Source organism: Heterodontus francisci, chromosome 36 (assembly GCF_036365525.1).
Source record: "Heterodontus francisci isolate sHetFra1 chromosome 36, sHetFra1.hap1, whole genome shotgun sequence".
Lineage (NCBI taxonomy): Eukaryota > Metazoa > Chordata > Chondrichthyes > Heterodontiformes > Heterodontidae > Heterodontus > Heterodontus francisci.
In genome coordinates this window covers 43,696,646-43,720,347 of record NC_090406.1, presented here as the reverse complement: position 1 = coordinate 43,720,347, position 23,702 = coordinate 43,696,646, and the positions used below count along the sequence as shown (strand labels likewise).

Genomic DNA, 23,702 nt, shown 5'->3' with positions numbered 1-23,702 from the left:
TAAATATGCACTTGCCAAGTACGTTTGTATGTAAGGTATTTTTCCCCCTAACATTAGTGCATATGGCTATAACGTTCTTGCCATAGCTACCCCTGTGTCTAGCTAGCAATTTCTATGGGACAGCACTGGTCTATAGAACTGAGTCAGTTTTTAAGAAACTGCATCTCAACATCAATCTCTGATTGCAGGAGAGGAGGGGAGGAAACTAGCATCACCGAAAAACAAACAGCCTTCATAAAATTAGTTTTCTCACAAGCCCAGTCAGACTGGTACAACCAAGATAAGAGGATAATTGAACTTCAACCAAGCCAGCAGTGGAGAAACTAAAAGGCTTGTTTTGTGCCTTTTTATTATATCTTACCAAAAAACAGTGTAAGCTCTTATAATCTGTGTACAAATATGATGTACGTTAGGATATGAAAAGAATTTTGTAATGATCTGTCTGGCTCCATTAATTCTATTCCAAATTTGTGGTTGTAATAATATTAACCAAGCAACTTGTTAAAGCTTCCAAATAGCTTGTTGGATTTTTTTTTTTAATATTTGTTCTCAGAACGTGGGCATTGCTGGGAAGGCCAGCATTTATTGCCCATCTGTGGTTACCCTGAACAAGTGGTGCTAGACCTTTTCTTCAAACCGCTGCACAGTGCAAATGTTTTACAGATGAATGTCTCATTAGGCCTCTAGAGAAGGCATTAAGAGTGGACAATACAGTGTGGGCAAGAGTCACATGTAGGCCAGAGCAGGTGGTGAGTGCCAAGTGCCCTTTCCTGAATCTTTCATGGTCATTTTTCTCCAAAGCTGGCCCACAAAAGACCAAAATGGGACTTGTGCTTGTGACCCTTAAATGGCTAGGTCAGCAGTTATTGGACCTGTTACAAACATTTGACAAATTAAAGATTCTCTTTTATCCCCTTTCAACCTCGCTTTCCTTCCCCTTGCCTTACGCAATCTAGTTCTGATTCCCAGTCTGTCTCCTCCAAACACTCTGGGCTGCATGTTGAACATGGCGGCCCACACACTTGGGGTACACGTCACAGAGCCACCGAGATTCCAAACGGCCACACCTCCCGATGATGTGGATGGGGCGGATGAGCCATCCCTGGCAACGGTGTCCGGCGCCAATCCGCATGCACCTGCACCATTTTAAAGGGCTTAGAGCTATATATGACAATAAAAATGAATCCAAAAGTCTTTCCATGCCCTCTTCCACCCCTCCAATGGCATTGCACATCATTCCTGCCCTTTGCCCCCCGCCCCCGAAATACCTACCGTGAATATATGACCTTCCCACCCACACCAAAGTTCAGAGCCTTTGTCCTTTACCCCTTCCCATCACCCTCCCCCCCGCTCCCCAACCAATCCAAAGAGTTTGACCCAGCTCCCCCCTCCTGCAGGGAGAAAAATACCTCCACCCCCTCCGCACAGGAGTCACACCTCATTTCCCCAAAGGGGGATTCGAAGGCGTGGCATTGCCAGCCGCCCAAATGAAGATGGGTGCGGCAAATCAGGAGGCGACGGGACCTTCATTCATTCATGTAGGTTAATTTATTTACATATGGAAATTGGGGTCCCGTCGCCGAGCAGTGGGGGCTGGGGGGGGTGGGGGGGTAGGGTGCTGCCACGAGGCCTTGCCACCGCCACTAAGATCAGGACAGGGCCTGCCGGGGTCAGTGGCGGGCCTCATCCATTGCTTTCTTCATGTCTCACGCCCCCCCCACCCCACCAATGTTCCCAGCACGGAGACCCTTTAAAATCCAGCCCTCTGTCTCAATATCCCTTGCCAACTTCAATGGGGCTCTCCACCATTCACCCTCCCCCCATCCCACCCATCATTGCCCATCCCATTCTAGTGTTTCTTCCCTTACTTCTCCCACGTCAGCTCCCTTTGTTATTTCTCTTCACAGTCTGCTGTCCTTTTTTTCCTCACTCGTCAATCAGTTTCCCTTTGGCTTCCATTGTGACTTTCCTGACCAGTCCTACACCCTAGGGCTTCCCATAATGATTACCCTGCCTCACTTTCATTGGCTCATCTTGATGCTTGCCCTCTCATTCTAATTCCCTCTGCCTTCCCATACCATTCCCCTCACAATCTGACTCCCTCTGCCTTCCCATAATGCTTCTTCTGGCTCCCTTTGCCAATACCCCTACCAATTTAATTGCCTCTGGCTTCTCATGATGCCTACCCCACCTCAATCTCCCACTGACTCCTATTGCCTCTCCCATTATGGATCCGCTTGCAGTTTGACACTCACTGTTGCTTAGTGATCCTCACCCCTAACCACCTATCCTTCTCTGTCTCCACATCCCATTCCTAATTCCACACTGATTCTCTTTAGCTTTTTATGGTGCCTATTAATAAATCACTGCTTACCTTATTATTAACCCTTTAAATTTGGTTCTCCCCATGTGCCCTCTCAATCTCTTCCCCACTGATTTCCTTTGCTGTTGCCTCTCTCAATCTGTTTTCGTAGAATCATCAGAGAATGATACAGCATAGAAGGAGGCCATTTGGCCCATTGTGCCCATGCCAGCTCTTTGTTAGAGCTACTCAACTGATCTCACTCCCCTGCTCCTTCCCCATAGCCCTGTAATTTTTTTCCCCTTCAGTTAGTTATCCAATTCTCTTTTGTAAGTTACTATTGAATCTGCCCCCCGCCCCCCACAACCTTTCAGGCAGTGCATATCCGATCGTAAAAAACCTGTTTCCTCATGTCGCCTCTGGTTCTTTTGCCAATCACCTTCAAATCTGTGTCCACAGCCACTGGTCTCTATATTTAATCTATCAAAACCATTCATGATTTTGAACACCCCTTTCAAATCTCCTCTTAACCTTTGCTGCTCTTAGGAGAACAACCCCATCGTCTCCAGTCTCTCCACATAACTGAAATCCCTCATCTCTGAGTACCATTCTCGTAAACCTCTTCTGTACCCTCTCCAAGGCCTTGGCATCCTTCCTAAAGTGTGGTGCCCAAAATCCTCCACCTGAGGTCTAACCAGTGTTCTTAAAACTTCAGCATAACTCCCTTACTTTTGTACTCTCTTCCTCCATTAATAAAGACAAGGATCCCAGTTTTTTAACAGCCTTTACAACTTGTCCTGCTATCTTGAAAGATTTGTGTACATAGACCCAGAGGTCTATCCGTTCCTACACCCCAGATCTAGATCCAGCCCTGCTTCCTTCCTTATTGGTCTGGAAACACACTGATCAAGAAAGTTCTCCTGTACACATTTCAGGAACTCTTTCCCTTCTTTGCCAGTTTATATTAGGTTAATCAAAGCTCTCCATTTAACACTTCATCTTTCTGCAATTTGCCTGAAAGTCTGCTCCTCTGTCCTTTTCCCACAATTCGGTGGTCTGTAGTACACACCCAGTAGCATTAGCTCTTTTATTGTTCCTTAATTCTAACCAAACAAATTCAGTCTTTGACCTCTCACATGCATCATCCCTCTCCAATGCTCTAATAGTCACTTTGATCAACGCTGCCATCCCACCTCCTTTTTATTCTCCCTTGTTGTTGCTGAATACCCTGCAGCCAGGAATATTAAGTACCCAATTCTTTGAACCATGTCTCTGCTATTCCCACTATATGATAATACCATGTGGTGACCTTTGTCTGCAGTTCACCAACCTTATTTACCATGTTACGTGCATTCATGCATATGCACTCCAAACCCATATTAGACTGCATGAATTTACCCCCGTCTGATTCCTCCTATTTCTGAATTACTCGATATACTCTAATGCTATTTGTCTCTCCCAGTCCTCTGTGCATCTCATTTCTCTGCTTTAATATTTCCTCCTGGCACTCACCCCCACCCCGTCAGATTATTTTAAACCCTCCCCCATGGCACCAGTAACCTCCCTCTGAGGACACTGCTCCCCGCTCTGCTGAGATGCCACTCATCCACCTTGAACAGGTCCCTCCTGACCCAGAGCTTTTCCCAATGCCCCAGAAATCTGAAGGCCTCTGTCCTGCACCATTTCTCCAGCCACATATTTACCTGTCTTGTCTTACTGCTCATATACTCACTAGCATGTGGCACCAGGAGCAATCCAGAGATTACTGCCTTTGAGGTTCTGCTCTTTAACTTCATCCTGAACTCCTGAAGCTCTGGCTGCAGCAACTCAACCCTATTCCTTCCTATGTCATTGGTTCCCACATGGACCATTACTTCTGGCTGTTCCCCATTCCCCCTCAAAGTGTTCTTCACCCTTTCAATGATGGCCTTTAACCTGGTACCAGGGAGGTAGTAACACACCACGCAGCTGCAGAAATGCCTACCTATCCCCTTGACAATTGAATCCCCTAAGACCACTGCATTTCTACACTTGGCTGTATCCACTGTGCAATCATTTGTCCCTCACTGCTGCAGATGTGGTCCAGACTACACTCCGCAAGGTGTTGTCGTCTTCACTGGCATTCAGCACTGAAAACCAGTTCGAGAGTGCTACACTACTGGAGGATACCTGCACTGCCTGCCTCTTCCTACCCTGCCAATGGCCACCCACTTACTAACCTCCTGAAAACTTTGTAGTGCAAGGTTACCACCTCCTGGAGCATGCACTGCAGGAAATTCTCAGCTTCCATATGTCCTGCAGTGACTTCTCCCAAACTTGAATGCAAGCAATTGGAGTTACTTCCTCTATACATGGTTATCCAGAAGCATCCTGGAGTTTCCACATAGCAAGGAATTGTAGGTAATAGGTCTCAGCTGTCCCATCATTTGGCTTAAAAAAACTTTCAATCTTATTAATTACTCTGATTATTTATACATTTACTGTTGCCTCTTGACTTAAATTATTTCGCTCTTCCTTCCACCTCTGCACTGAATTCCCACTCTCACCAAATTCCTGTTGCCACTTGTTGACAAGTCTCTCCTTTTAACAGGTACGCTGCACGCAGTTCATCATGTTTTTCCTGTTGGCAATCCATCCTGTTTACGCACCCATTCTGCCCTCCATTCCTATTACCAATTTCATTCTGACACTCACCGGCTCTATTGCCTCTCTCCTGCTACCTTCCCATAATGCTTACTCCTCCCAAGCTGTCTTATTCTACAAATCTGTCTCCTTTTGCCATTGCCCCTCTAAATGTGATTTTCTAGGCTTCCCATGAGGCTCCCCCCAACTAATCATTCTCCCATTGGCTTTCCGTGGTGCTTATCTCTACTAAACTCTCTGCTTCCATTGATATTACCCCCTCCAATCTGGTTTCCCATCCAATTCTCCTCCAAATCTGGCTCTACCGGTGTCAGTCTTGGCTCAGTGGGTATCACTTTAACCTCCAAGTCAGAAGGTTGTGTGTTTCAACCCCATTCCAGAGATTTAAGCACATAATCTAGGCTGACTTATCAGTGCATTACTGAGTCATGACTGAGTGAGTGCCGTCATTCAGATGAGACATTAAATTGAGGCCCTGTCTGCCCTCTTAGGTGAATGTAAAAGATGCCATGGCATGATTTCAGAGAAGAGCAGAGTTGATCTCTAAAGTGTCCTGGCCTATATTTATCCCTCATCAGACAGATTATCTAGTCATTATCTCATTGCTGTTTGTGGGACCTTGATGTGTGTAATTTGTCTGCCTCATTTCCTCAATTACAACAGTGATCATACTTCAAAAGGACTTCGTTGGCTGCAAAACACTTTGAGACCTACTGAAGCTGCTGTATAAATGTAGACCCTTTATGTCCGGCAGTAGTTTTTTTTCCTCACAGAACAGTGGACCTATGAAACCTGCCAGCTCATGCGGGTGAACACTGATTCATTGAGTTCCTTCAAGAGAGAGCAGGTGCTGTTTCTGTCTGGGATCACCTCGTACTGCGTAGAATTATCAGGGCCAAAGTGAAACTCTGGACTAGTTTTGGTCGTCTGAGGGAGCTGGAATGAAACCTTTTGTTCCCCATAAAACTAGGTTCAAGTCCCATTCCAGGGCCTGAGCACAAAAATCAAGGCTGACACTTCAGTGCAGTACTGAGGGAGTGCTGCGCTATCGGAGGTGCCGTCTTTCGAATGAGACGTTAAACCAAGACCCCATCTGTCTGCTCGGATGAATGTAAAAGATCCCATGAAGAGTGGACAGTTGTCCTCAGTGTCCTGGCCAATATTAATCCCTCAATCGACATCACAAAACAGATTATCTGGTCGTTATCGCATTGTTGTTTGTGGAAGCTTGCTGTGCGCACACTGGCTGCCATGTTTCCTACATTTCATCAGTGACTACACTTCAAAAAGTACTTCATTGGTTGTAAAGCACTTTGAGACGTTCAGTGGTCGAGAAAAGCGCTATATAAATGCAAGTCTTTCTTTCTGAATTGGCCCATGTTTCATCTGTTTTATTGCCTCTTCCAGGAGATCACATGACTCTGGCAGGGGGGAGGAGTGTCTGTATTGTGATGCATCACATCTGTGTGGGACAGGCTAACCTGGCCAGTGTGTTGTTTTCTGTTCTTTATATTTCGTATGTTCATAATAACAGCAAACACGTAAGGAAACTGTTACCCTTCCCTAGTTAACTGTCTTCCCATATCTTGAGTATTGCTGAACTACAGTCTGGAAATTAATATTGGAAATAGTAACAGTATTAGCGGGCAAACACTTTGTATGTTAGAATGATGTCCGACTATTCTAGTGCAGGTCTTAACCTAGTTAAAATAATCCCCTATCAAGATTGGGGAATGTCATACAAAGCAACCGGCTAATATTGCCAGTGATCATTTTTTGGATTATGAGGCCAAAACTAACAGACTGTCAATCATCTTCCACTTTCTATTATCCACTGGGGAGGAAGTGGTTAGTAGGGATTCGAAAGTGTGTGGAAAAAAAGATCCACAAATGTATTTTTACAGATCTATGAAATTTTAATGATTTGTATTCATTCCGATGGTTGCAGTGAAATCTTTTTTTAAAAATCAAATTCAGTAAACATTCACCAAGTGTTACAACATTTTTTAGAAAATCAGCATATAAAGCAGTGTGTAAGAAACAGGTACATCTAAAAGTGGGAGTGGGAGTGGAGGGTGGAGGAGGGTGGATGATGAAGGGGTAAATGGAAAGGAAGAGTACATGGCGAGGGGGCTGGGTATAGTGAGAGATTGATGATGAGGAAGGGGTTGACAAGATGGGTTATGTGACAGGGTGGATGGTGTAAGAGGGGAATAGCAAGAGGTGGGGGAATGGTGTGGGGGGTTGGCGAGAGGGAGTGGAGTCTACAACTGGATTTCCAGTCCCTGGTCTAGGGAGAGGAAAAATTGGTTAGGGTTTCAAGAGAGATGCCAGTGAAGGGGAAAGCTCATTCAACCGATTCTGGAGGCCAGTCCAGTGCTCCCCCGTCACAGCTTCCAACCTCATAGTCAGCCTAGGTGTTCATATTAAGAAGGGAAACTTGGGCAAGATGCCAGGAGATCAACCTTCACTCATCCAAACATGCGCCAGCATATCGCCACCTTTGCTAAAGAAGTGGAGAAACAGGCACCAAAAGAAATATTGGAGAAGAATTGAAACCATGTGGGGTGGACAGGCTCAGAAAATGCAAAGCTCAGTTGCACGAACCAGGGGGAGAGGGAGAGGCCAATTCACCGACGCAGCATGGCCACGGAGGCCCAGAACCTCTCGATCACACTGCTGATCCAGGCTCAAGGAAGAGAAAGAAGAATGCTATCATTACAAGAAGTGAAATAATATAGTTTCTGCACATGAGATCCAAGTGTTATTAATGCTCTGGGAAGTTTTGAAAAATGTCAATTATGGTGCTGAGTATTAATGCTATGAAGCTGGGATTGTTCATAGTAATGTCATTAAGACTGTTATTTACTGTAAAAAAAAAGAATTAAAGATATAGACATTGTACCCACTTAAAACCAAGATGTGGCAGATCAGGCAATATCTGGACTGTGCAATATGGCTAATATGGAGACAGAGGGGCTGTTTCTGATGTACGAGGGAGAACTGGTACAATGTATTCTGATGGAATGATGTAAATCTTATTCCAATCTTCAGTACTCGATCAGTCGCAATTCCTTTCCCCTTTAAACATCAACGAATAAGAAAAGTCCCAGATTTAAAAAGCCCCTACATTTCATCTCTGTGGTCAGGGGTCAGTTCAGTCCATGCGGAATGCCCTAGTGCATGATCTGCAGTATGGTCTTCAGGATTGAGGTCTTCAAGGACTGTGACATCCTTGGCAATGGCACCATTCCTCAGTGAAGGGTTGGACCTGTTGGACAAGAGGCTCCCAATATCCCCAGTGAGTTCTTTGCCATTCGCTGTTTGGTCTTGTTTTTTAACTGCGACACCACTCTCCAAAGTGAGCTGATCACTCCATTCTGAATTCTTCTCTGCTGCGGCATGGTTGTGAGGGCTGGCCAACATCTGAAGCACTCGGGAAGACTCCAGGTCATGCAAAGACCTAGAAAATACTGCAAAAAAAAAATCAATGTTATAGCTTATTGAACTCCCCCGATAGAGGTGTAGAAGCTTTTAATTCCAGTTAAAAACAGGCCTCTTTAATGAGGGTCAGTAGAGTGACTGATTCCACTGGAGCTCCAACCCACTTAGCCAAGTTCCCTGGCTCAACCCCAGCAGAGACAAGAGGCTGAGTTTTCACCTCAGGGGCAGGAAACAGGAACTGGGACAGTTTCTGGGTCCCAAACCCACCCTGGGGGGGTAGCAGTCAGATTGGGGCCAATCAGAGGCCTTCCAGCTTCAAAGGAGCAAATGGCTGCAGTAAAAAGTAAGTAACTGAGAGGGTGCTTCAACAAGCAGGTGCCCTCTCATCCACTGTTTTATTTTATTTATTTTTTTATTTTTTATTTAGAGATACAGCACTGAAACAGGCCCTTCGGCCCACCGAGTCTGTGCTGACCAACAACCACCCATTTATACCAACCCGACAGTAATCCCATAATAATATAAAAGCAAAATACTGCGGATGCTGGAAATCTGAAACAAAAACAAGAAATGCTGGATTCACTCAGCAGGTCTGGCAGCATCTGTGGAAAGAGAAGCAGAGTTAATGTTTCGGGTCAGTGACCCTTCTTCGGAACTGACAAATATTAGAAAAGTCACAGATTATAAACAAGTGAGGTGGGGGTTGGGCAAGAGATAACAAAGGAGAAGGTGCAGATTGGACCAGGCCACATAGCTGACCAAAAGGTCACGGAGCAAAGGCAAACAATATGTTAATGGTGTTTTGAAAGACAAAGCATTAGTACAGATTAGGTGTGAATATACTGAATATAGAACATCAGCAAGTGCAAACCTGAAGAAAAACAACCTGAAAAAAACAGTGGGTAAGCAAACTGAACAAACTAAGATGAAATGAAATAAATGCAAAAAAAGATTGTAAAAAATGTAAAAAGGAATGCAAAAAAAAGGAAGAAAAAATAACTAAAAATGACTAAAAATGAAAGTAAAGTGGGGGGCTGTCATGCTCTGAAATTATTGAACTCAATGTTCAGTCCGGCAGGCTGTAGTGTGCCTAATCGGTAGATGAGATGCTGTTCCTCGAGCTTGCGTTGATGTTCACTGGAACACTGCAGCAATCCCAGGACAGAGATGTGAGCATGAGAGCAGGGGGGAGTGTTGAAATGGCAAGCAACCGGAAGCTCAGGGTCCTGCTTGCGGACTGAGCGGAGATGTTCCGCAAAGCGGTCACCCAGTCTGCGCTTGGTCTCCCCAATGTAGAGGAGACCACACTGTGAGCAGCGAATACAGTATACTACATTGAAAGAAGTACAAGTAAATCGCTGCTTCACCTGAAAGGAGTGTTTGGGGCCTGGGATAGTGAGGAGAGAGGAGGTAAATGGGCAGGTATTACACCTCCTGCGATTGCAGGGGAAGGTGCCCTGGGACGGGGACGAGGTGGTGGGGGTAATGGAGGAGTGGACCAGGGTGTCGCGGAGGGAACGATCCATTCGGAATGCTGACAGGAGAAGGGAGGAGAAGATGCGACTGGTAGTGGCATCACGCTGGAGGTGGCGAAAATGGCGGAGGATGATCCTTTGGATATGGAGGCTGGTGGGATGAAAAGTGAGGACAAGGGGAACCCTGTCACGGTTCTGGGAGGGAGGGGAAGGGGTGAGGGTAGAGGTGCGGGGAATGGGTCGGACACGGTTGAGGGCCCTGTCAACCACAGTGGGGGGAAATCCTCGGTTGAGGAAAAAGGAGGTCATATCAGAAGCACCGTCATGGAAGGTAGCATCATCAGAGCAGATGCGTCGGAGACGGAGAAACTGGGAGAATGGAATGGAGTCCCATATACAGTAATCCCATATTCCCTACCACCTACCTACACTAGGGGCAATTTACAACGGCCGCCAATTTACCTATCACCTGCAAGTCTTTGGCTGTGGGAGGAAACCGGAGCACCCGGCAAAAACCCACGCGGTCACAAGGAGAACTTGCAAACTCCGCACAGGCAGTACCCAGAATTGAACCCGGGTCCCAGTACAGAAAGCAGCCAAGCCACAACTGTGGGCAGGGTGTACAAGGCAGCCTTTGGCTGAACCCCACCTAGGCAGGCAGGAAGGGCCTGTAGGCCTGCCTGGAGTGCTGGCATCCTAGCCTGCCACTGGGTGCCCGCCTCCAGGCAGTTAACCTGCCCTCCTGTCACAATGGGTAACTGGAGGCTGACTGGTATTTTCCAGTCAGCCTCCTTAATCCCTGGTTAACATGGCTCTTAACGAGTCTAATTGCTTGTCCATGTGGGAGTGGGATGGCTTGCCGGGCCCCGAGCATGCGTCGGCAGAACGGGGTCAGGAAACCAGCATACCAGCTGGCTCCGTAATCTTTAGGCCCCGTCCACCTCTATTTCCAACCTCTGAGGGGCTCAAAGTTTCAGCCCAAGGACTAGATATTCCTTCACATATGAGGATAGACTGCTTCCTCCTTAAAATCTACCTCTTTGTCCAAGTTTTGGTCACCTGTCCTAATATCTCTTTATGTGGCTCACATGTAAATGCATTGGAAGCAGTTCAGAGAAGGTTTACTAGACTAGTACCTGGAATGGGTGGGCTATCTTATGCGGAAAGACTGGACAGATTAGATTTGCATCCGCTGGAGTTTAGAAGAGTAAGAGGCAACTTGATTGAAACATACAAGATCCTGAGGGGTCTTCACAGGGTGGATGTGGAAAGGATGTTTCCCCTTCTGGGAGAATCTAGAACCAAGGGTCTGTTTAAAAATAAGGGGTCGCCCATTTAAGTCAGAGATGAGCTGAAATGTTTTTTCTCTGAGGGTTGTGAGTCTTTGGAATTCTCTTCCTCAAAAGGCAGTGGAAGCAGAGTCTGAATATTTTTAAGGCAGAGGTAAATAGATTCTTGATACGTAAGGGGGGTGGTGAGTGGAAGGTTATCGGTGTTAGGTGGAAATGTGGAGTAATCAGTTCAGCCATGATCTTATTGAATGGCGGAGCAGGCCCTAGGGGCCGAGTGGCCTACTCCTGCTCCTAACTCATATGTTCGTATGTTAAATTTTGTTTGAACACGCTCCTGTGAAGCACCTCAGGAGGTTTCACTGCATTAAAGGTGCTACATTTTGTTTCAAAGAAAGAAAAAATGAAGGTTATAGATACAGCCACTCATCAGAATACATTCTCCTCAAGGGCTGCACCAATAACATTAATATTTTCCTTCCTTTACAGATGTTCCCTGATCTGCTGAGTGTTTTTGGCCATTATCTCTGTGGTTTCTCTTTACAGATTTCCAGCATCTGCACTGCTTTATTTTTATTTCCTTACCCATGCTTGGTTTACCATTACTCTCTCAATTTCAAATCTGTGAGGGATCATTCTGCTAAGGAAGTGCAAGTTACATAAAGCAGTTGCTTAAATTACTCATGCGAACTGCTGCAAAAAGCTGCTCTCAGTTCGTAGCTCATGATATTCTCAACTACCATCACCAGCTGATTCACTTCAAGAAAACGTGTGAGTTAATTCAAATTTACAGCCGCAGTTGACTGTGGCTTGAAGTTTGGTTCCCCTGAAGCCCAAACTAAAACCATTGAATGTGCAGTACTGAGGGAGTGCTGCACTGTCAGAGGGTCAGTACTGAGAGAGTGCTGCACTGTCCGTGGGGCAGTACTGAGAGAGTGCTGCACTGTCAGAGGGTCAGTACTGAGGGAGTGCTGCACTGTCCATGGGGCAGTACTGAGAGAGTGCTGCACTGTCCGCGGGGCAGTACTGAGAGAGTGCTGCACTGTCAGAGGGTCAGTACTGAGGGAGTGCTGCACTGTCAGAGGATCAGTACTGAGGGAGTGCTGCACTGTCAGAGGGTTAGTACTGAGAGAGTGCTGCACTGTCCGTGGGGCAGTACTGAGGGAGTGCTGCACTGTCAGAGGGTCAGTACTGAGGGAGTGCTGCACTGTCCGTGGGGCAGTACTGAGAGAGTGCTGCACTGTCAGAGGGTCAGTACTGAGGGAATGCTGCACTGTCCATGGGGCAGTACTGAGAGAGTGCTGCACTGTCAGAGGGTCAATACTGAGGGAGTGCTGAACTGTTTGTGGGGCAGCACTGACAGAGTGCTGCACTGTCCGTGGGGCAGTACTGAGAGAGTGCTGCACTGTCAGAGGGTCAGTACTGAGGGAGTGCTGCACTGTCCATGGGGCAGTACTGAGAGAGTGCTGCACTGTCAGAGGGTCAATACTGAGGGAGTGCTGAACTGTTTGTGGGGCAGTACTGACAGAGTGCTGCACTGTCAGAGGGTCAGTATTGAGAGAGTGCTGTACTGTCAGAGGGTCAGTGCTAAGGGAGCACTGCACTATCGGAGGCTCAGTACTGAGGGAGTCCTGCACTGTCAGAGGGTCAGTGCAGAGGGAGTGCTGCACTGTCCATGGGACAGTACTGAGAGAGTGCTGCACTGTCGTAGGGTCAGTACTGAAGGAGTGCTGCACTGTTGTAGGGTCAGTACTGAGGGAGCGTTGCACTGTCGTAGGGTCAGTACTGAGGGAGCGCTGCACTGTTGGAGGGACAGTACTGAGCGGGGAGTGCTGCACTGCCGGAGGTTCAGTACTGAGGGAGCGCTGCACTGTCGTAGGGTTAGTACCAACGGAGCACTCCACTGCCAGATGGTCAGTACTGAGGGACTGCTACATTGTCGGAGGGTCAGTACTGCGGGAGCGCTGCACTGTCGCGGGGTCAGTATGAAGGAGCACTGCACTGTTGGAGGCGTCATCTATCGGATAAGCTGTTAAACCGAGGCCCTGTAAGCCAATGTATTATTTTACCTTTTAATGTACAATCACTTTTTCACCATGTAACTGTTCTTTTATTTCTTTTGTATTAACGAATATAGACTGGTTGTGGTGTAGTCCTGTGAGTGTGGAGTCTGTCTCATGGTGGCAACATGGAGCATCGGAGTACCCAGACTGAAGATATCTAATGAACTGTATTGTGGACTTGAAAACACAAGGCAAGATGGTCAATTCTGATCATGGCATTGCCTTGTCAGAATTAGCAGGGTCTGCAAAACTATTAAAAGCAAAAGTGCTGGCATCCCGGAACAGATCCAGGCCTTGCTCGTTAAGAGCTTAAAAAATAATGTCTATCTGTACCAGTCTGAAAATTGATAATGGTGCTAGAGATAATGAAGTAGGGAAACTGTTTTTGTTATCTGAAGCTATGGGCCTTGAAACTCCTACGTGAGGCCCAAGCCTTTAGCCATATACCTTGTTTTTCAAAAAGGATAGTGAGGTAATTGCAGACCAATTGAAGAAGTTAAAAACAAGTTTTACCTTATATGGAATAAGGCCATAGCAAAAAAGATATAAAGAAAGAGCCCACAGGAGCATCTCTGCTGCAGTGGTTAGGGCGGTGTGGTCAGCCATCCGGAAGTCACACATGGAAGATTCGCGGTGGATTGACCACTGAGACAGACTCCGGCTCGCAGGACTGCTAAGCAACTGGTATTATCGTGAGTATGTACTATTACTTTGTGGTTTAATAAAGGTGTACCACATCTAGTGGATCAATATCCAACTTGTTGTATGCCATTAATACCCAGAGTAAAGGCTGGAACCAATTAGACCAGTAGAGCCTCTGCCATCTCAGGTGGATGTAAAAGATACCATGACACTATTTGGAAGAAGGAGTTATCCCCTGTGTCCTGTTTCCCTGAACTGACATCGCTAAAGCAGATTATCTGGTCATTTTCACATTGCTGTTTGTGGGATCCTGCTGTGTGCAAATTGCCTGCTGTATTTCCTACCTTACAACAGTGATCATACTCCAAAAAAGTACTTAATTAGCTGTAAGGCGCTTTGGGATGTAATTAAATCAAGAAGGGCGCTTTATAAATTCAAGTTCTTTCTTTTTACCAATACTCCTGGGAGTAATTTTAACCTAATTCAGCTAACAGGAAATACACAGGATGGGGTGGAATACCAGTTTGGCACCCTGCCTAATATTGCTTCCCATTGACTTCAGCCAGACTAGAAGATCAGCCATGATCGAATTGAATGGCAGAGTAGGCTCGAGGGGCCGAATGGTCTATTCCTGCTCCTATTTCTTACGTTCTTATGTTTCCCAAATGGGTGCGTTGGGTTAAAATTGCTCCTGATGTTTCAGTCACTCTGTGGAGCATGTGCAAAATATCAGCCTTCTTCTTAAGCTGCATTCTGCCACCTCAGAGGCCAAATTCCCTCCCCCCAAAAGCCACATTCCCAACTATTGTTTTTATTATATATTTTGTTGTGGTGGCAGGTGTCAAATGCTTGGGCAGTGCCTGCCACAATAGCAGGGTAACTTTACAATGAGATGTCTGATGACCTTCTGTGTTTACAAAAGGGACATGTCAAGTGATCGGGTTTACACCCAAGGACATAAATCAGATTGTAAGTTCTGTTTGTTACTTGTCACCAGAGTCTGGTGTTGAACTGTTCTCCCATTCTCCTGGTATTAAGTTACTCTGGGTACCAGTCCTAACCTCGTACAGGTGTGAAGTCATCTTCCTTTGCACCCTTACTAGCGCTGAATGAACTGAAGCTGGGGAAAATAATCAGGCCAAACGACAACATCAGCACCTGAGGAGAGAGAAAAGACCAAAAGTTACATGGCTCACATCAACACTAACAGTGCTCTGCACCTTAAAGGGACAATGTCTCTGTTGCAATTGTAGTAAGAAGAGCCAGAATTAATCACTGCCATTTTATTTTCTCCTCTTGACTGCTAAAGGTGCAGATTCCGTGCAGAGGCAGCTTAGTTCCACAATGCTGTCATCGCTTTGGTCATTCAATGCTGTCCAATCAAAATCACTGACTAGCCCCAGGTGTGATAACGATAACACCATTTTAGCCACTCATGGGCAATACAGGTCAATTTACTCCACATGTGTGAGTACTTAGTTAACAAATATCTACCACAATTCAATAACCAAGGAGGTAAATCAGCCACTGTGATTAGTAAAGCAGACATACTCTCCGCAGGTGAAACTGGACATGGGCCTGCGCCATAAAACAGGTTGACTCACATTGGTACCTGTTATGTCACGGGCCTGATATTCAATCTGTTGAAGACAATGGAACTGAATATTGAGCAGAGGGTATAACGGGCACCCAATGTGATCCCACTTGTTTTCTGTTTCCGCCATGTCCAATTCCATCCCCTCTGCTTTCAGTCTTTCCATTTTACCAACAAACACACCAAAAGGTTAAAGTTCACATTAAAGTTCATCTTGTGTGTATGGGTATTGCAATGACATGCCCAATGACGTACCATGATGCAGGTGCCTGTCTGTGCAGTCCTGCCGGTTGAATGCATGACCAGGGTTTGGAGTTTTCTCAATTGCTGCAGTAATGTCCTGTAGGAAGGAAGCAATGTTTAGCTTTAACAAAACTTTTTATCTTCCTCTCAGATGAGAAGAGTCATAAGCTTCAACAACTCATGGGTACCAACACCCCTCTGGATCCTTCCTCCCCTTCCTTTTCCTCTGACCCCATCTCTTCTTCGAACCTCACCCCTTGACATGTATTCACAATACCCTTTGACCTTCCCCTCTTTGACTCTGAACAATCTGTCCTTAGCCAAGATCTCAGTTTCATCCCCTTATGGCTCCCACCACAATGAACTGAGCTCAGCATAACACTGAGCTCTTCTTCTGTCACCTCCGTCTCCGCGCCCACTTCTTTGGCCAGTTGTCCTCACTCCGCTCAGTGGATCCTTTTACTCATCTCCAATATTCTCCCTCCATCTGGACCCCTACCTCTGGCCTCTTACCCTCCCTTGATCTTTTCATTGAGAACCACCGACAAAACATCGGCCATCTCAATTTCTCTGCTCCCCTCACTCACTCTAACCTGTCTCCCTGTGAACTTCCAGCACTCCGTTCTCTCAGGTCCAACCCTAACGTTATCATTAAACCTGCTGACAAGGGTGGAGCCGCCGTTGTCTGGCAAACCGACCTCTACCTAGCAGAGGCCGCACTCCAACTCTCTGACCCTTAGTCCTGCTTCGCCCGGACCATGACCCCACTACTGAACATGAAGCCATTGTATCCAGGACTATCACTGACCTCATCTCATCTCCGCTCTGGAGATCTTCCATCCACAGCCTCTAACCTCATAGCTCCCCAACCCTGTACAGCCCACTTCAACCTCCTTCCCAAAATCCACAAACAGGACTGCCCTGCTAGACCCATTTTTTCAGCCTGTTCCTGCCCCACTGAACTAATTTCTTCCTATCATAACTCTATTTTTCTCCCCTTGTCCAGTCTTTTCCCACCTACATCGGTGACCCTTCCGATGCCTTCCGACACTTCAACAGTTTCCAGTTTCCTGGCCCTCACCATCTGCTATTCACAATGGATATCCAATCCCTCTACTCCTCCATCCCCCTCCAGGATGATCTGAGGGCTCCCTGCTTCTTCCTTGACAGAGGACCAACCGGTTCCCATCCACCACCACCCTCCTCTGCCTGGCTGAACTTGTTCTCACATTGAACAATTTCTCCTTCAACTCCACTCACTTCCTCCAAATAAAAGCATCCTAGCTATGTCTGCCTTTTTGCAGGATATGTGGAACATTCCTTGTTCCAGTCTTACTCAGGTCACCTCCCTCACCTCTTCCAGTACATTGATGACTGTATTCATGTGGCTTCCTGCTCTTGCCCTAGACTGGAAAATGTAATTGACTTTGTTTTCAATTTCCAATTTCCACCCTTCTCTCGCCTTCACATGGTCCATTCCTAACTCTTCCCTTCCCTTCCTCGACTTCTCTGTCTCCATTTCTAGGGATAAGCTGTCTACTAATATTCACTATAAGCCCCCTGACTCCCACAGCTACATCAGCTACACTCCCTCACACCCCACTTCCTGCAAGGACTCAATTCCACTCTTCCAGTTTCTTCATCTCCGTCCTATCTGTTCAAAAGATGCAACTCTCCATGCGTCTTCCTTTTCCCTCAACTGAGGATTCCACCCCCCAGCACTGTGTTTGACAGGGCCCTCGACTGTGTCCAGCCCATTTCCAGCACCTCTATCCTCACCCCTTCCCCTCCCTCCCAGAACCACAAGAGGGTTCCCTTTGTCCTCACTTTCTACCCCACCAGCTTCCGTATTTAACGAATCATCCTCCGCCATTTCTGTCACCTCCACCACAAAACACATCTTCCCTTCCCCTCCCCTGTCAGTATTCAAAGGGACCATTCCCTCCACGCCACTCTGGTCCACTCCTCAATCACCTCCAACACTCCCCCTCTTTCCTACGGCACCTTTCCATGCAAGCACAGGAGATGCAACGCCTGCCCTTTTACCTCCTCCCTTCCCACAGTCCAGGGCCCAAAACACTCCTTCCAAGTGAAACAATGATTTACTTGTACTTCTTTCAATTTAGTATTTTCTATTCACTGCTCACAATGTGGTGGCCTCTACATTGGGGAGACCAAACACAGACTGGGTGATGACTTTGCAGAACACATCAGTTCAGTCTGCAAGCACGACCCCGAACTTCCTGTTGCTTATCATTTCAATTTCAATTCTCTACCTTGTTCCTACTATGACCTTTTGTTCCTTGGCCTGCTACAGTGTTTCATTGAAATTCAAAGCAAGCTCGAGGAACAGCACCTCATCTTTCGACTGGCCACTTTACAGCCTTCTGGACTCAACACTGAGTTCAATAATTTTGGATCATAACCTCTGCCCCTATTTTTTTTTTATTTTTTAGCTTTTTTTTTGCTGGTTCATTTCCTAATTCTCCCGCCCCCACTTGTTTCTTTCTTAATCCCTTTACTTTGTGTTCGGACAGCTGCTTTCCTGTCATTTACACCTCACCCAGACACATCATTTGTTCCTTTACTTGTCCCATTACCACTCCCCTTGGCTTTGCATCATGAAATTTCTTGTCATTTACTCTCTCCTGCCCTCCACCCTATCACAGACCTTCCCCTTTCTTCTTTTCCTCCCCTCCCCCCTTTCACTTGCTCAAAAATCTATTACATTTCTAACGTTTGCCAATTCTGATGAAAGGTCACACAGACTTGAAATGTTAACTCTGTTTTTCTCTCCACAGATGCTGCCTGACCCCACCACTCCACTGCTTCAAACTCTATGTTCATTTAAATTTAGCATCTCTCTCCCACTTTCACCACCCCAACATTTGTGACCGTACCTTCAGCTGTTTAGGTCCCACACTCCAGAATTCTCTCCCTATATCCCTAGGCCTCATCCCTCTCTCCTCCTTTAAGATCCTCCTTAAAACCCACCTCTTTGACCAAACTTTTGGTCAAACTTCCTACGTGTTCCTTTGGCATGGCATCCAATTTTTTCTGAAGCATCTTTAGATGTTTTTCTATGTTAAAGGGGTTATATAAATGCAAGTTGTTGTTGCTTTACCGACTAGACATTAACACCAAGTGAAAATTGGTTTTAACCAAACCCACTGACATAGCGAGCACTAATCTCACCGGTCGAACATAAGATGATTTTTGTGATACAGTCCCACCCACACACAGTTTGAGCTGCAGTAAGAGAATCCCCCCGCCGACAGAAGGTCAGTTTTGGGGTTGGATGGAATACCAATGGCCGGGCTCCACTGTCACACCGTCTCCTAATGAACAGAAGCCCTGGTGCGTGCTGTACATCACCTTCCACAGAGGAGACCACTTACGTATTCTGCTTCTCCAGACAGATGACTTTTCTTTGCAGTTCATAGTTCTGGGCCGTGCAGGCTGCCATTCTGAAGGTGAAAGAACAAGGCAGTTCTTCTGAGAGAACACAAGGTATGTTGAATATAACAGAGAGCACTGGGTAACTGGTATATTACCGAGGACTGAGAAAGCACTAGCTCTATCTACTTCGCCTACCATGTGCCTAAACCTCCACTTCATAAGAACGCCCCACACTTGCCTCTCCCACGCTGGCTATCCTTTGACCATCTTGAGCACAAAAGTCTAGGCTGACACTCCAGTACAATACTGAGGGAGTGCTGCACTGTCAGAGGTGCCATCTTTCGGATAGGTCCTTAAACTGAGGCTCCATCTGCCCTCTCAGGTGGTCATAAAAGTTGCCATGGTACTATTTGGAAGAACAGCAGAGGAGCTATCCCCAGTGTCGGCCAAAATTTATCCCGAAATCAGCTTCACTAAAACATTATCACTTTGATATGTGTGGGAGCTTGCTGTGCGCAAATTGACAGCTGTCTTCTACATTACAAAGGTGACTGCACTTCAAAACGTATCTCATTGGCTGTAAAATTCTTTCAGACATCATAAGGTTGTAAAAGACCTTACATAAATAGAGTCATAGAGTTTTACAGCACAGAAACAGGCCCTTCGGCCCAACGAGCCTGCGCCGACCATCAAGCACCCGTCCAAAACTAATCCCATTTCCCCACACTTGGCCCATAGCCTTGTATGCTATGGCGATTCAAGTGCTCATCTAAATACTTCTTAAATGTCCTGAGTGTTCCTGTCCCTGCCACTCCTTCAGGCAGTGTGTTCTAGATTCCAACCACCCTCTGGGTGAAAACATTTTTCCTCAACTCCCCTCTAAACCTCCTGCCCCTTACCTCAAATCCATGTCCCCTAGTCATTGACCTCTCCGCTAAGGGCAAAAGTTTCTCCCTATCTATCCTATCAATGCCCCTCATAATTTTGTATACCTCAATCAGGTCCCCACTCAGCCTTCTCCGCTCCAAGGAAAACAACCCCAGCCTATCCAGTGTCTCTTCATAACTGAAATACTCCAGCCCAGTCAATATCCTGGTGAATCTCCTCTGCATCCTCTCCATTGCAATCACATCCTTCCAATAGTGTGGTATCCAGAACTGTACACAGTACTCCAGCTGCGGCCTAACCAGCGTTTTATATAGCTCCATCATAACCTCCCCGCTCTTATATTCTGTGCCTCGGCTAATAAAGGTAAGTATCGTGTATGCCTTCCTAACCACCTTATCTACCTGTGCTGCTGCCTTCAGTGATCTATGGACAAGCACCCCAAGGTCCATCTGACCCTCTGTACTCCCTAGGGTCCTACCGCCCACTGTATATTCGCTTGCCTTGTTCGTCCTCCCAAAATGCATCACCTCACACTTCTCAGGATTAAACTCCATTTGACACAGCTCTGCCCATCTTACCAGCCCATCTATTTCGTCCAGTAATCTAAGGCTTTCCTCCTCACTATTTATGACACCACCAGTTTTCATGCCATCTGCGAACTTACTGATCATATCTCCTATATTCACATCTAAATCATTAATGTGCACTTCAAACAGCAAGGGTCCCAGCACCGATCCCTGTGATACCCCACTGGTCACAGGCGTCCATTCGCAAAAACAACCCTCGACCGTCACCCTCTGCTTCCTTCCACTAAGTCAATTTTGAATCCAATTTGCCAAATTACCCTGGATCCCATGGGCTCTTACTTTCTTAACCAAGTTCCCATGCGGGACCTTATCAAAAGCCTTACTGAAGTCCATGCAGACGACATCAACTGCTTTACCCTGATCTACACCTCTAGTCACCTCCTCGAAAAATTCTATCAAATTTGTTAGACACGATAGCCCCCTGACAAAGCCATGCTGACTATTCCTCATCAATCCCTGCCACTCCAAGTGGAGATTAATCCTGTCTCTCAGAATTTGTTCCAATAATTTCCCTATCACTGGCTTTAGACTCACAGGCATATAATTACCTGGTTTATCCCTGCTACCCTTCTTGAATAATGATACCACATTCTCTGTCCTCCAGTAATGCAAGTTTTTTTTTGGCCTAGGTGAGATTGCCAATTTTGTGAAAATTTTGTGTTGCTGTTCCTTTCAAAAGTTTGTTGGTCGGTTTAGGCTGGTGGGAGACTGATGATTTAGTGCTTCAGTGCCAGCTAGAGCTGAGGCCTGCTCTGTGTCTCATGTGCTAAACGTAGGGAAAAGCAAATGGGAATGGCTTCCACTGCTGAAGCCTGCATACCCAGGCTCAAAGTCCCATTTACAATGTCTACTCCCAAAAATGTGGTGTGTTACCCCAATCACTGAGGGTCTGGGGCATTGGACACCATGGGGAGATCAGTAAATGTTTGTTTTTCTGATCTGCTGCCGAAACCCTCATCCATGACTTTGATACCTCCGGACCTGACCATTCTAAATGCTCTTCTGGCTATCGTCCATCCTACCATCCTCCGTAAACTTGAGCTCACGCAAAACTCTACTGCCTGTATCCTATCCCACATCAAGTCCCATTCACCCGTCACCCCTGTGCTGACTGACATACATTGATTCCGGTTTGGCAATGCCTCGAATTTAAAATTTGTATCCTAATGCTCAAATCCCTCCATTGGCTTGCCCCTGCCCATCTCTGTGACCTCCTCCAGTCCTACATCAACTACCCCCCCCCCAACCCCCTGTCCCCGAGATCTCTACCATCCTCCAATTCCAGCCTCTGATCAATCCCCAATTTTCCTTTATCCCACCATTGGTGGGCGTGCCTTCAGTTGCCTAGGCCCAAAGCCACTTTGCCTCTACCTCTCTCTCCTCCTTTAAAGCATTCCTTAAATCTACCTCATTGGCCAAGCTTTTGGTCGCCTGTCCTAATATCTCCTTATGTAGCTCAAGGGTCAATTTTTTTCTGATAACACTCCTGTGCAATGATTTGGGATGTTTTACTACTTTAAAGATGCTGTATAAATGCAAGCTATTACTGTTATTGTGGGTGGGCCTGACCTTCAACTGAGACCACCAGACTTGACTATTCTTACGTGTAGTCACATTTCTGGGCCTCAAAGAGCCAATGCTACTTGGCCAGCATCCACCTTCCCGCCCAAAACATGACCTGGCTACAGCAGTGATCACTTACTTGCTGCTGGCCAAGGAAGTCTAGTCCCTTCCCCCCACCGCCTCCCAGTGCATTGCTCATGACATTTAAATATTTGAATAAGCTGACATCATCATGTGAGGTCATGTCCTTTGATCACAGGTAGGGTGGAAAGGATGTGGTTCACTGCTAAAGAATGACTCAGTTATTGGCCCTGCAATGCTTTGCCTACACCTGCCTTTATCACCCTGTGTCAATGCTTGACTATTGAGTTGGCATAGAGCCACAACTGGGTAAAGTGGGGAAAGGGTACATGACTGTTCGCCACCCCAATCCCTCTGACAACCTGTCCCCCAGGTGACCTCTTTCTGCCCTTCAAAATAGTTCCTCTGGACATGGACAGAGATGATGTGAGGGAGAGTCAAACTGGTCGCTACTGGGTTACATTTCCACTTTTGCACTGGTTTTCCGAGGGCATACATTAAATGATGCACACACAGGATAATGCAGCCTCACCAACATCTTCCCCTTCACTCTTCCCCCACTCTTACCCTCTCCTTCACTTCTTTCTCCCCTTCCTTTGTCCCAAGGCACTGAGGCCAATTGTAGCCCTTCCACCACCATGTTGGCTGAGATTCGCCAGTGGTGGCTCTGAGGTCCCAGTATCACGCTACCTGGTGTCGTTATTACAGTGTCCCTCACCTGTTTTCCAAGCCGTCAATGTACTCCTTTTTCTTCTTGCGGCTCTCTTGTGCAGACTGTTTATTCCGGATCTTTCTCCTGATCTTCTTTAAAATCCGTTCTTCTTGCTAAGAGGAGGAAAGAACTCAACTCATCCAGTCTGTTCTCAGTCTGATTCAATTACTGCTGATAAGCTGAAATGGAGGGGGGACTGAGAGAAAAAGAGAGGGAGAGAGAAAATGAGAGGGAATGAGAGAGAGAGAGAGAGAGAGAGAGAGAGGAAGAGAACAAGGAGGAAGGGGGAGCATGAATGCACAAAACCAGAAACGATCAAGAAGGGGTGGCCTGGAATTGTCTGCCAGGTTTCAATGACAAGGAAGCGTAAAAACATTAGGCAGTGATACCTTCAGAGGCAGCACGAAGGATCTAATGTGGCAATGAAACTACAGATAAAAAGGGAGGGACATATGTTGTGTAATAATCCTCTCCTGCCATACCTGGCCACTGTATTCCCAGTACCCAAGTAGGGAGTTCAACTCAGAGGCTGAGACAGAACATATGCCTGCTGTTATGAACGCTGGACTTTGTAGCATTATTTTGTTTTTAAAAAACTGTGATTTTTAATGTAGTGTAAAACGGAGTCAGAGAAGTCATGTGACCTCTCACCAACGCTGCTTAAAGACAAGACAGGAATCTTGGTTACCAGGAGAACAAGGAACCCAGATCAAAGGCCCTTTTGAAAAGCAGAGAATGCAAGGTTTTAACACCTGAGCAAAGAGGACATTGACTTTG

At 46.4% G+C, this 23,702-nt stretch overlaps 1 protein-coding gene across 1 annotated transcript in view; it reads right to left on the bottom strand.

The window, feature by feature from the left end:
- Positions 1 to 6,854: 6,854 nt before the first annotated feature.
- LOC137351410 (cyclic AMP-responsive element-binding protein 3-like protein 3) overlaps positions 6,855 to 23,702 on the bottom strand; it is a 42,486-nt gene continuing 25,638 nt past the window's right edge. Inside the window, exons 6-10 of the mRNA XM_068015858.1 lie at positions 22,932 to 23,038; positions 19,094 to 19,162; positions 15,708 to 15,792; positions 14,920 to 15,016; positions 6,855 to 8,418 (exon numbers count right to left, since the gene is read on the bottom strand). Of these exons, the coding sequence (XP_067871959.1) occupies positions 8,072 to 8,418; positions 14,920 to 15,016; positions 15,708 to 15,792; positions 19,094 to 19,162; positions 22,932 to 23,038 (705 nt within the window). The 3' untranslated portion in view covers positions 6,855 to 8,071. The remainder of the gene's footprint in view (positions 8,419 to 14,919; positions 15,017 to 15,707; positions 15,793 to 19,093; positions 19,163 to 22,931; positions 23,039 to 23,702) is intronic.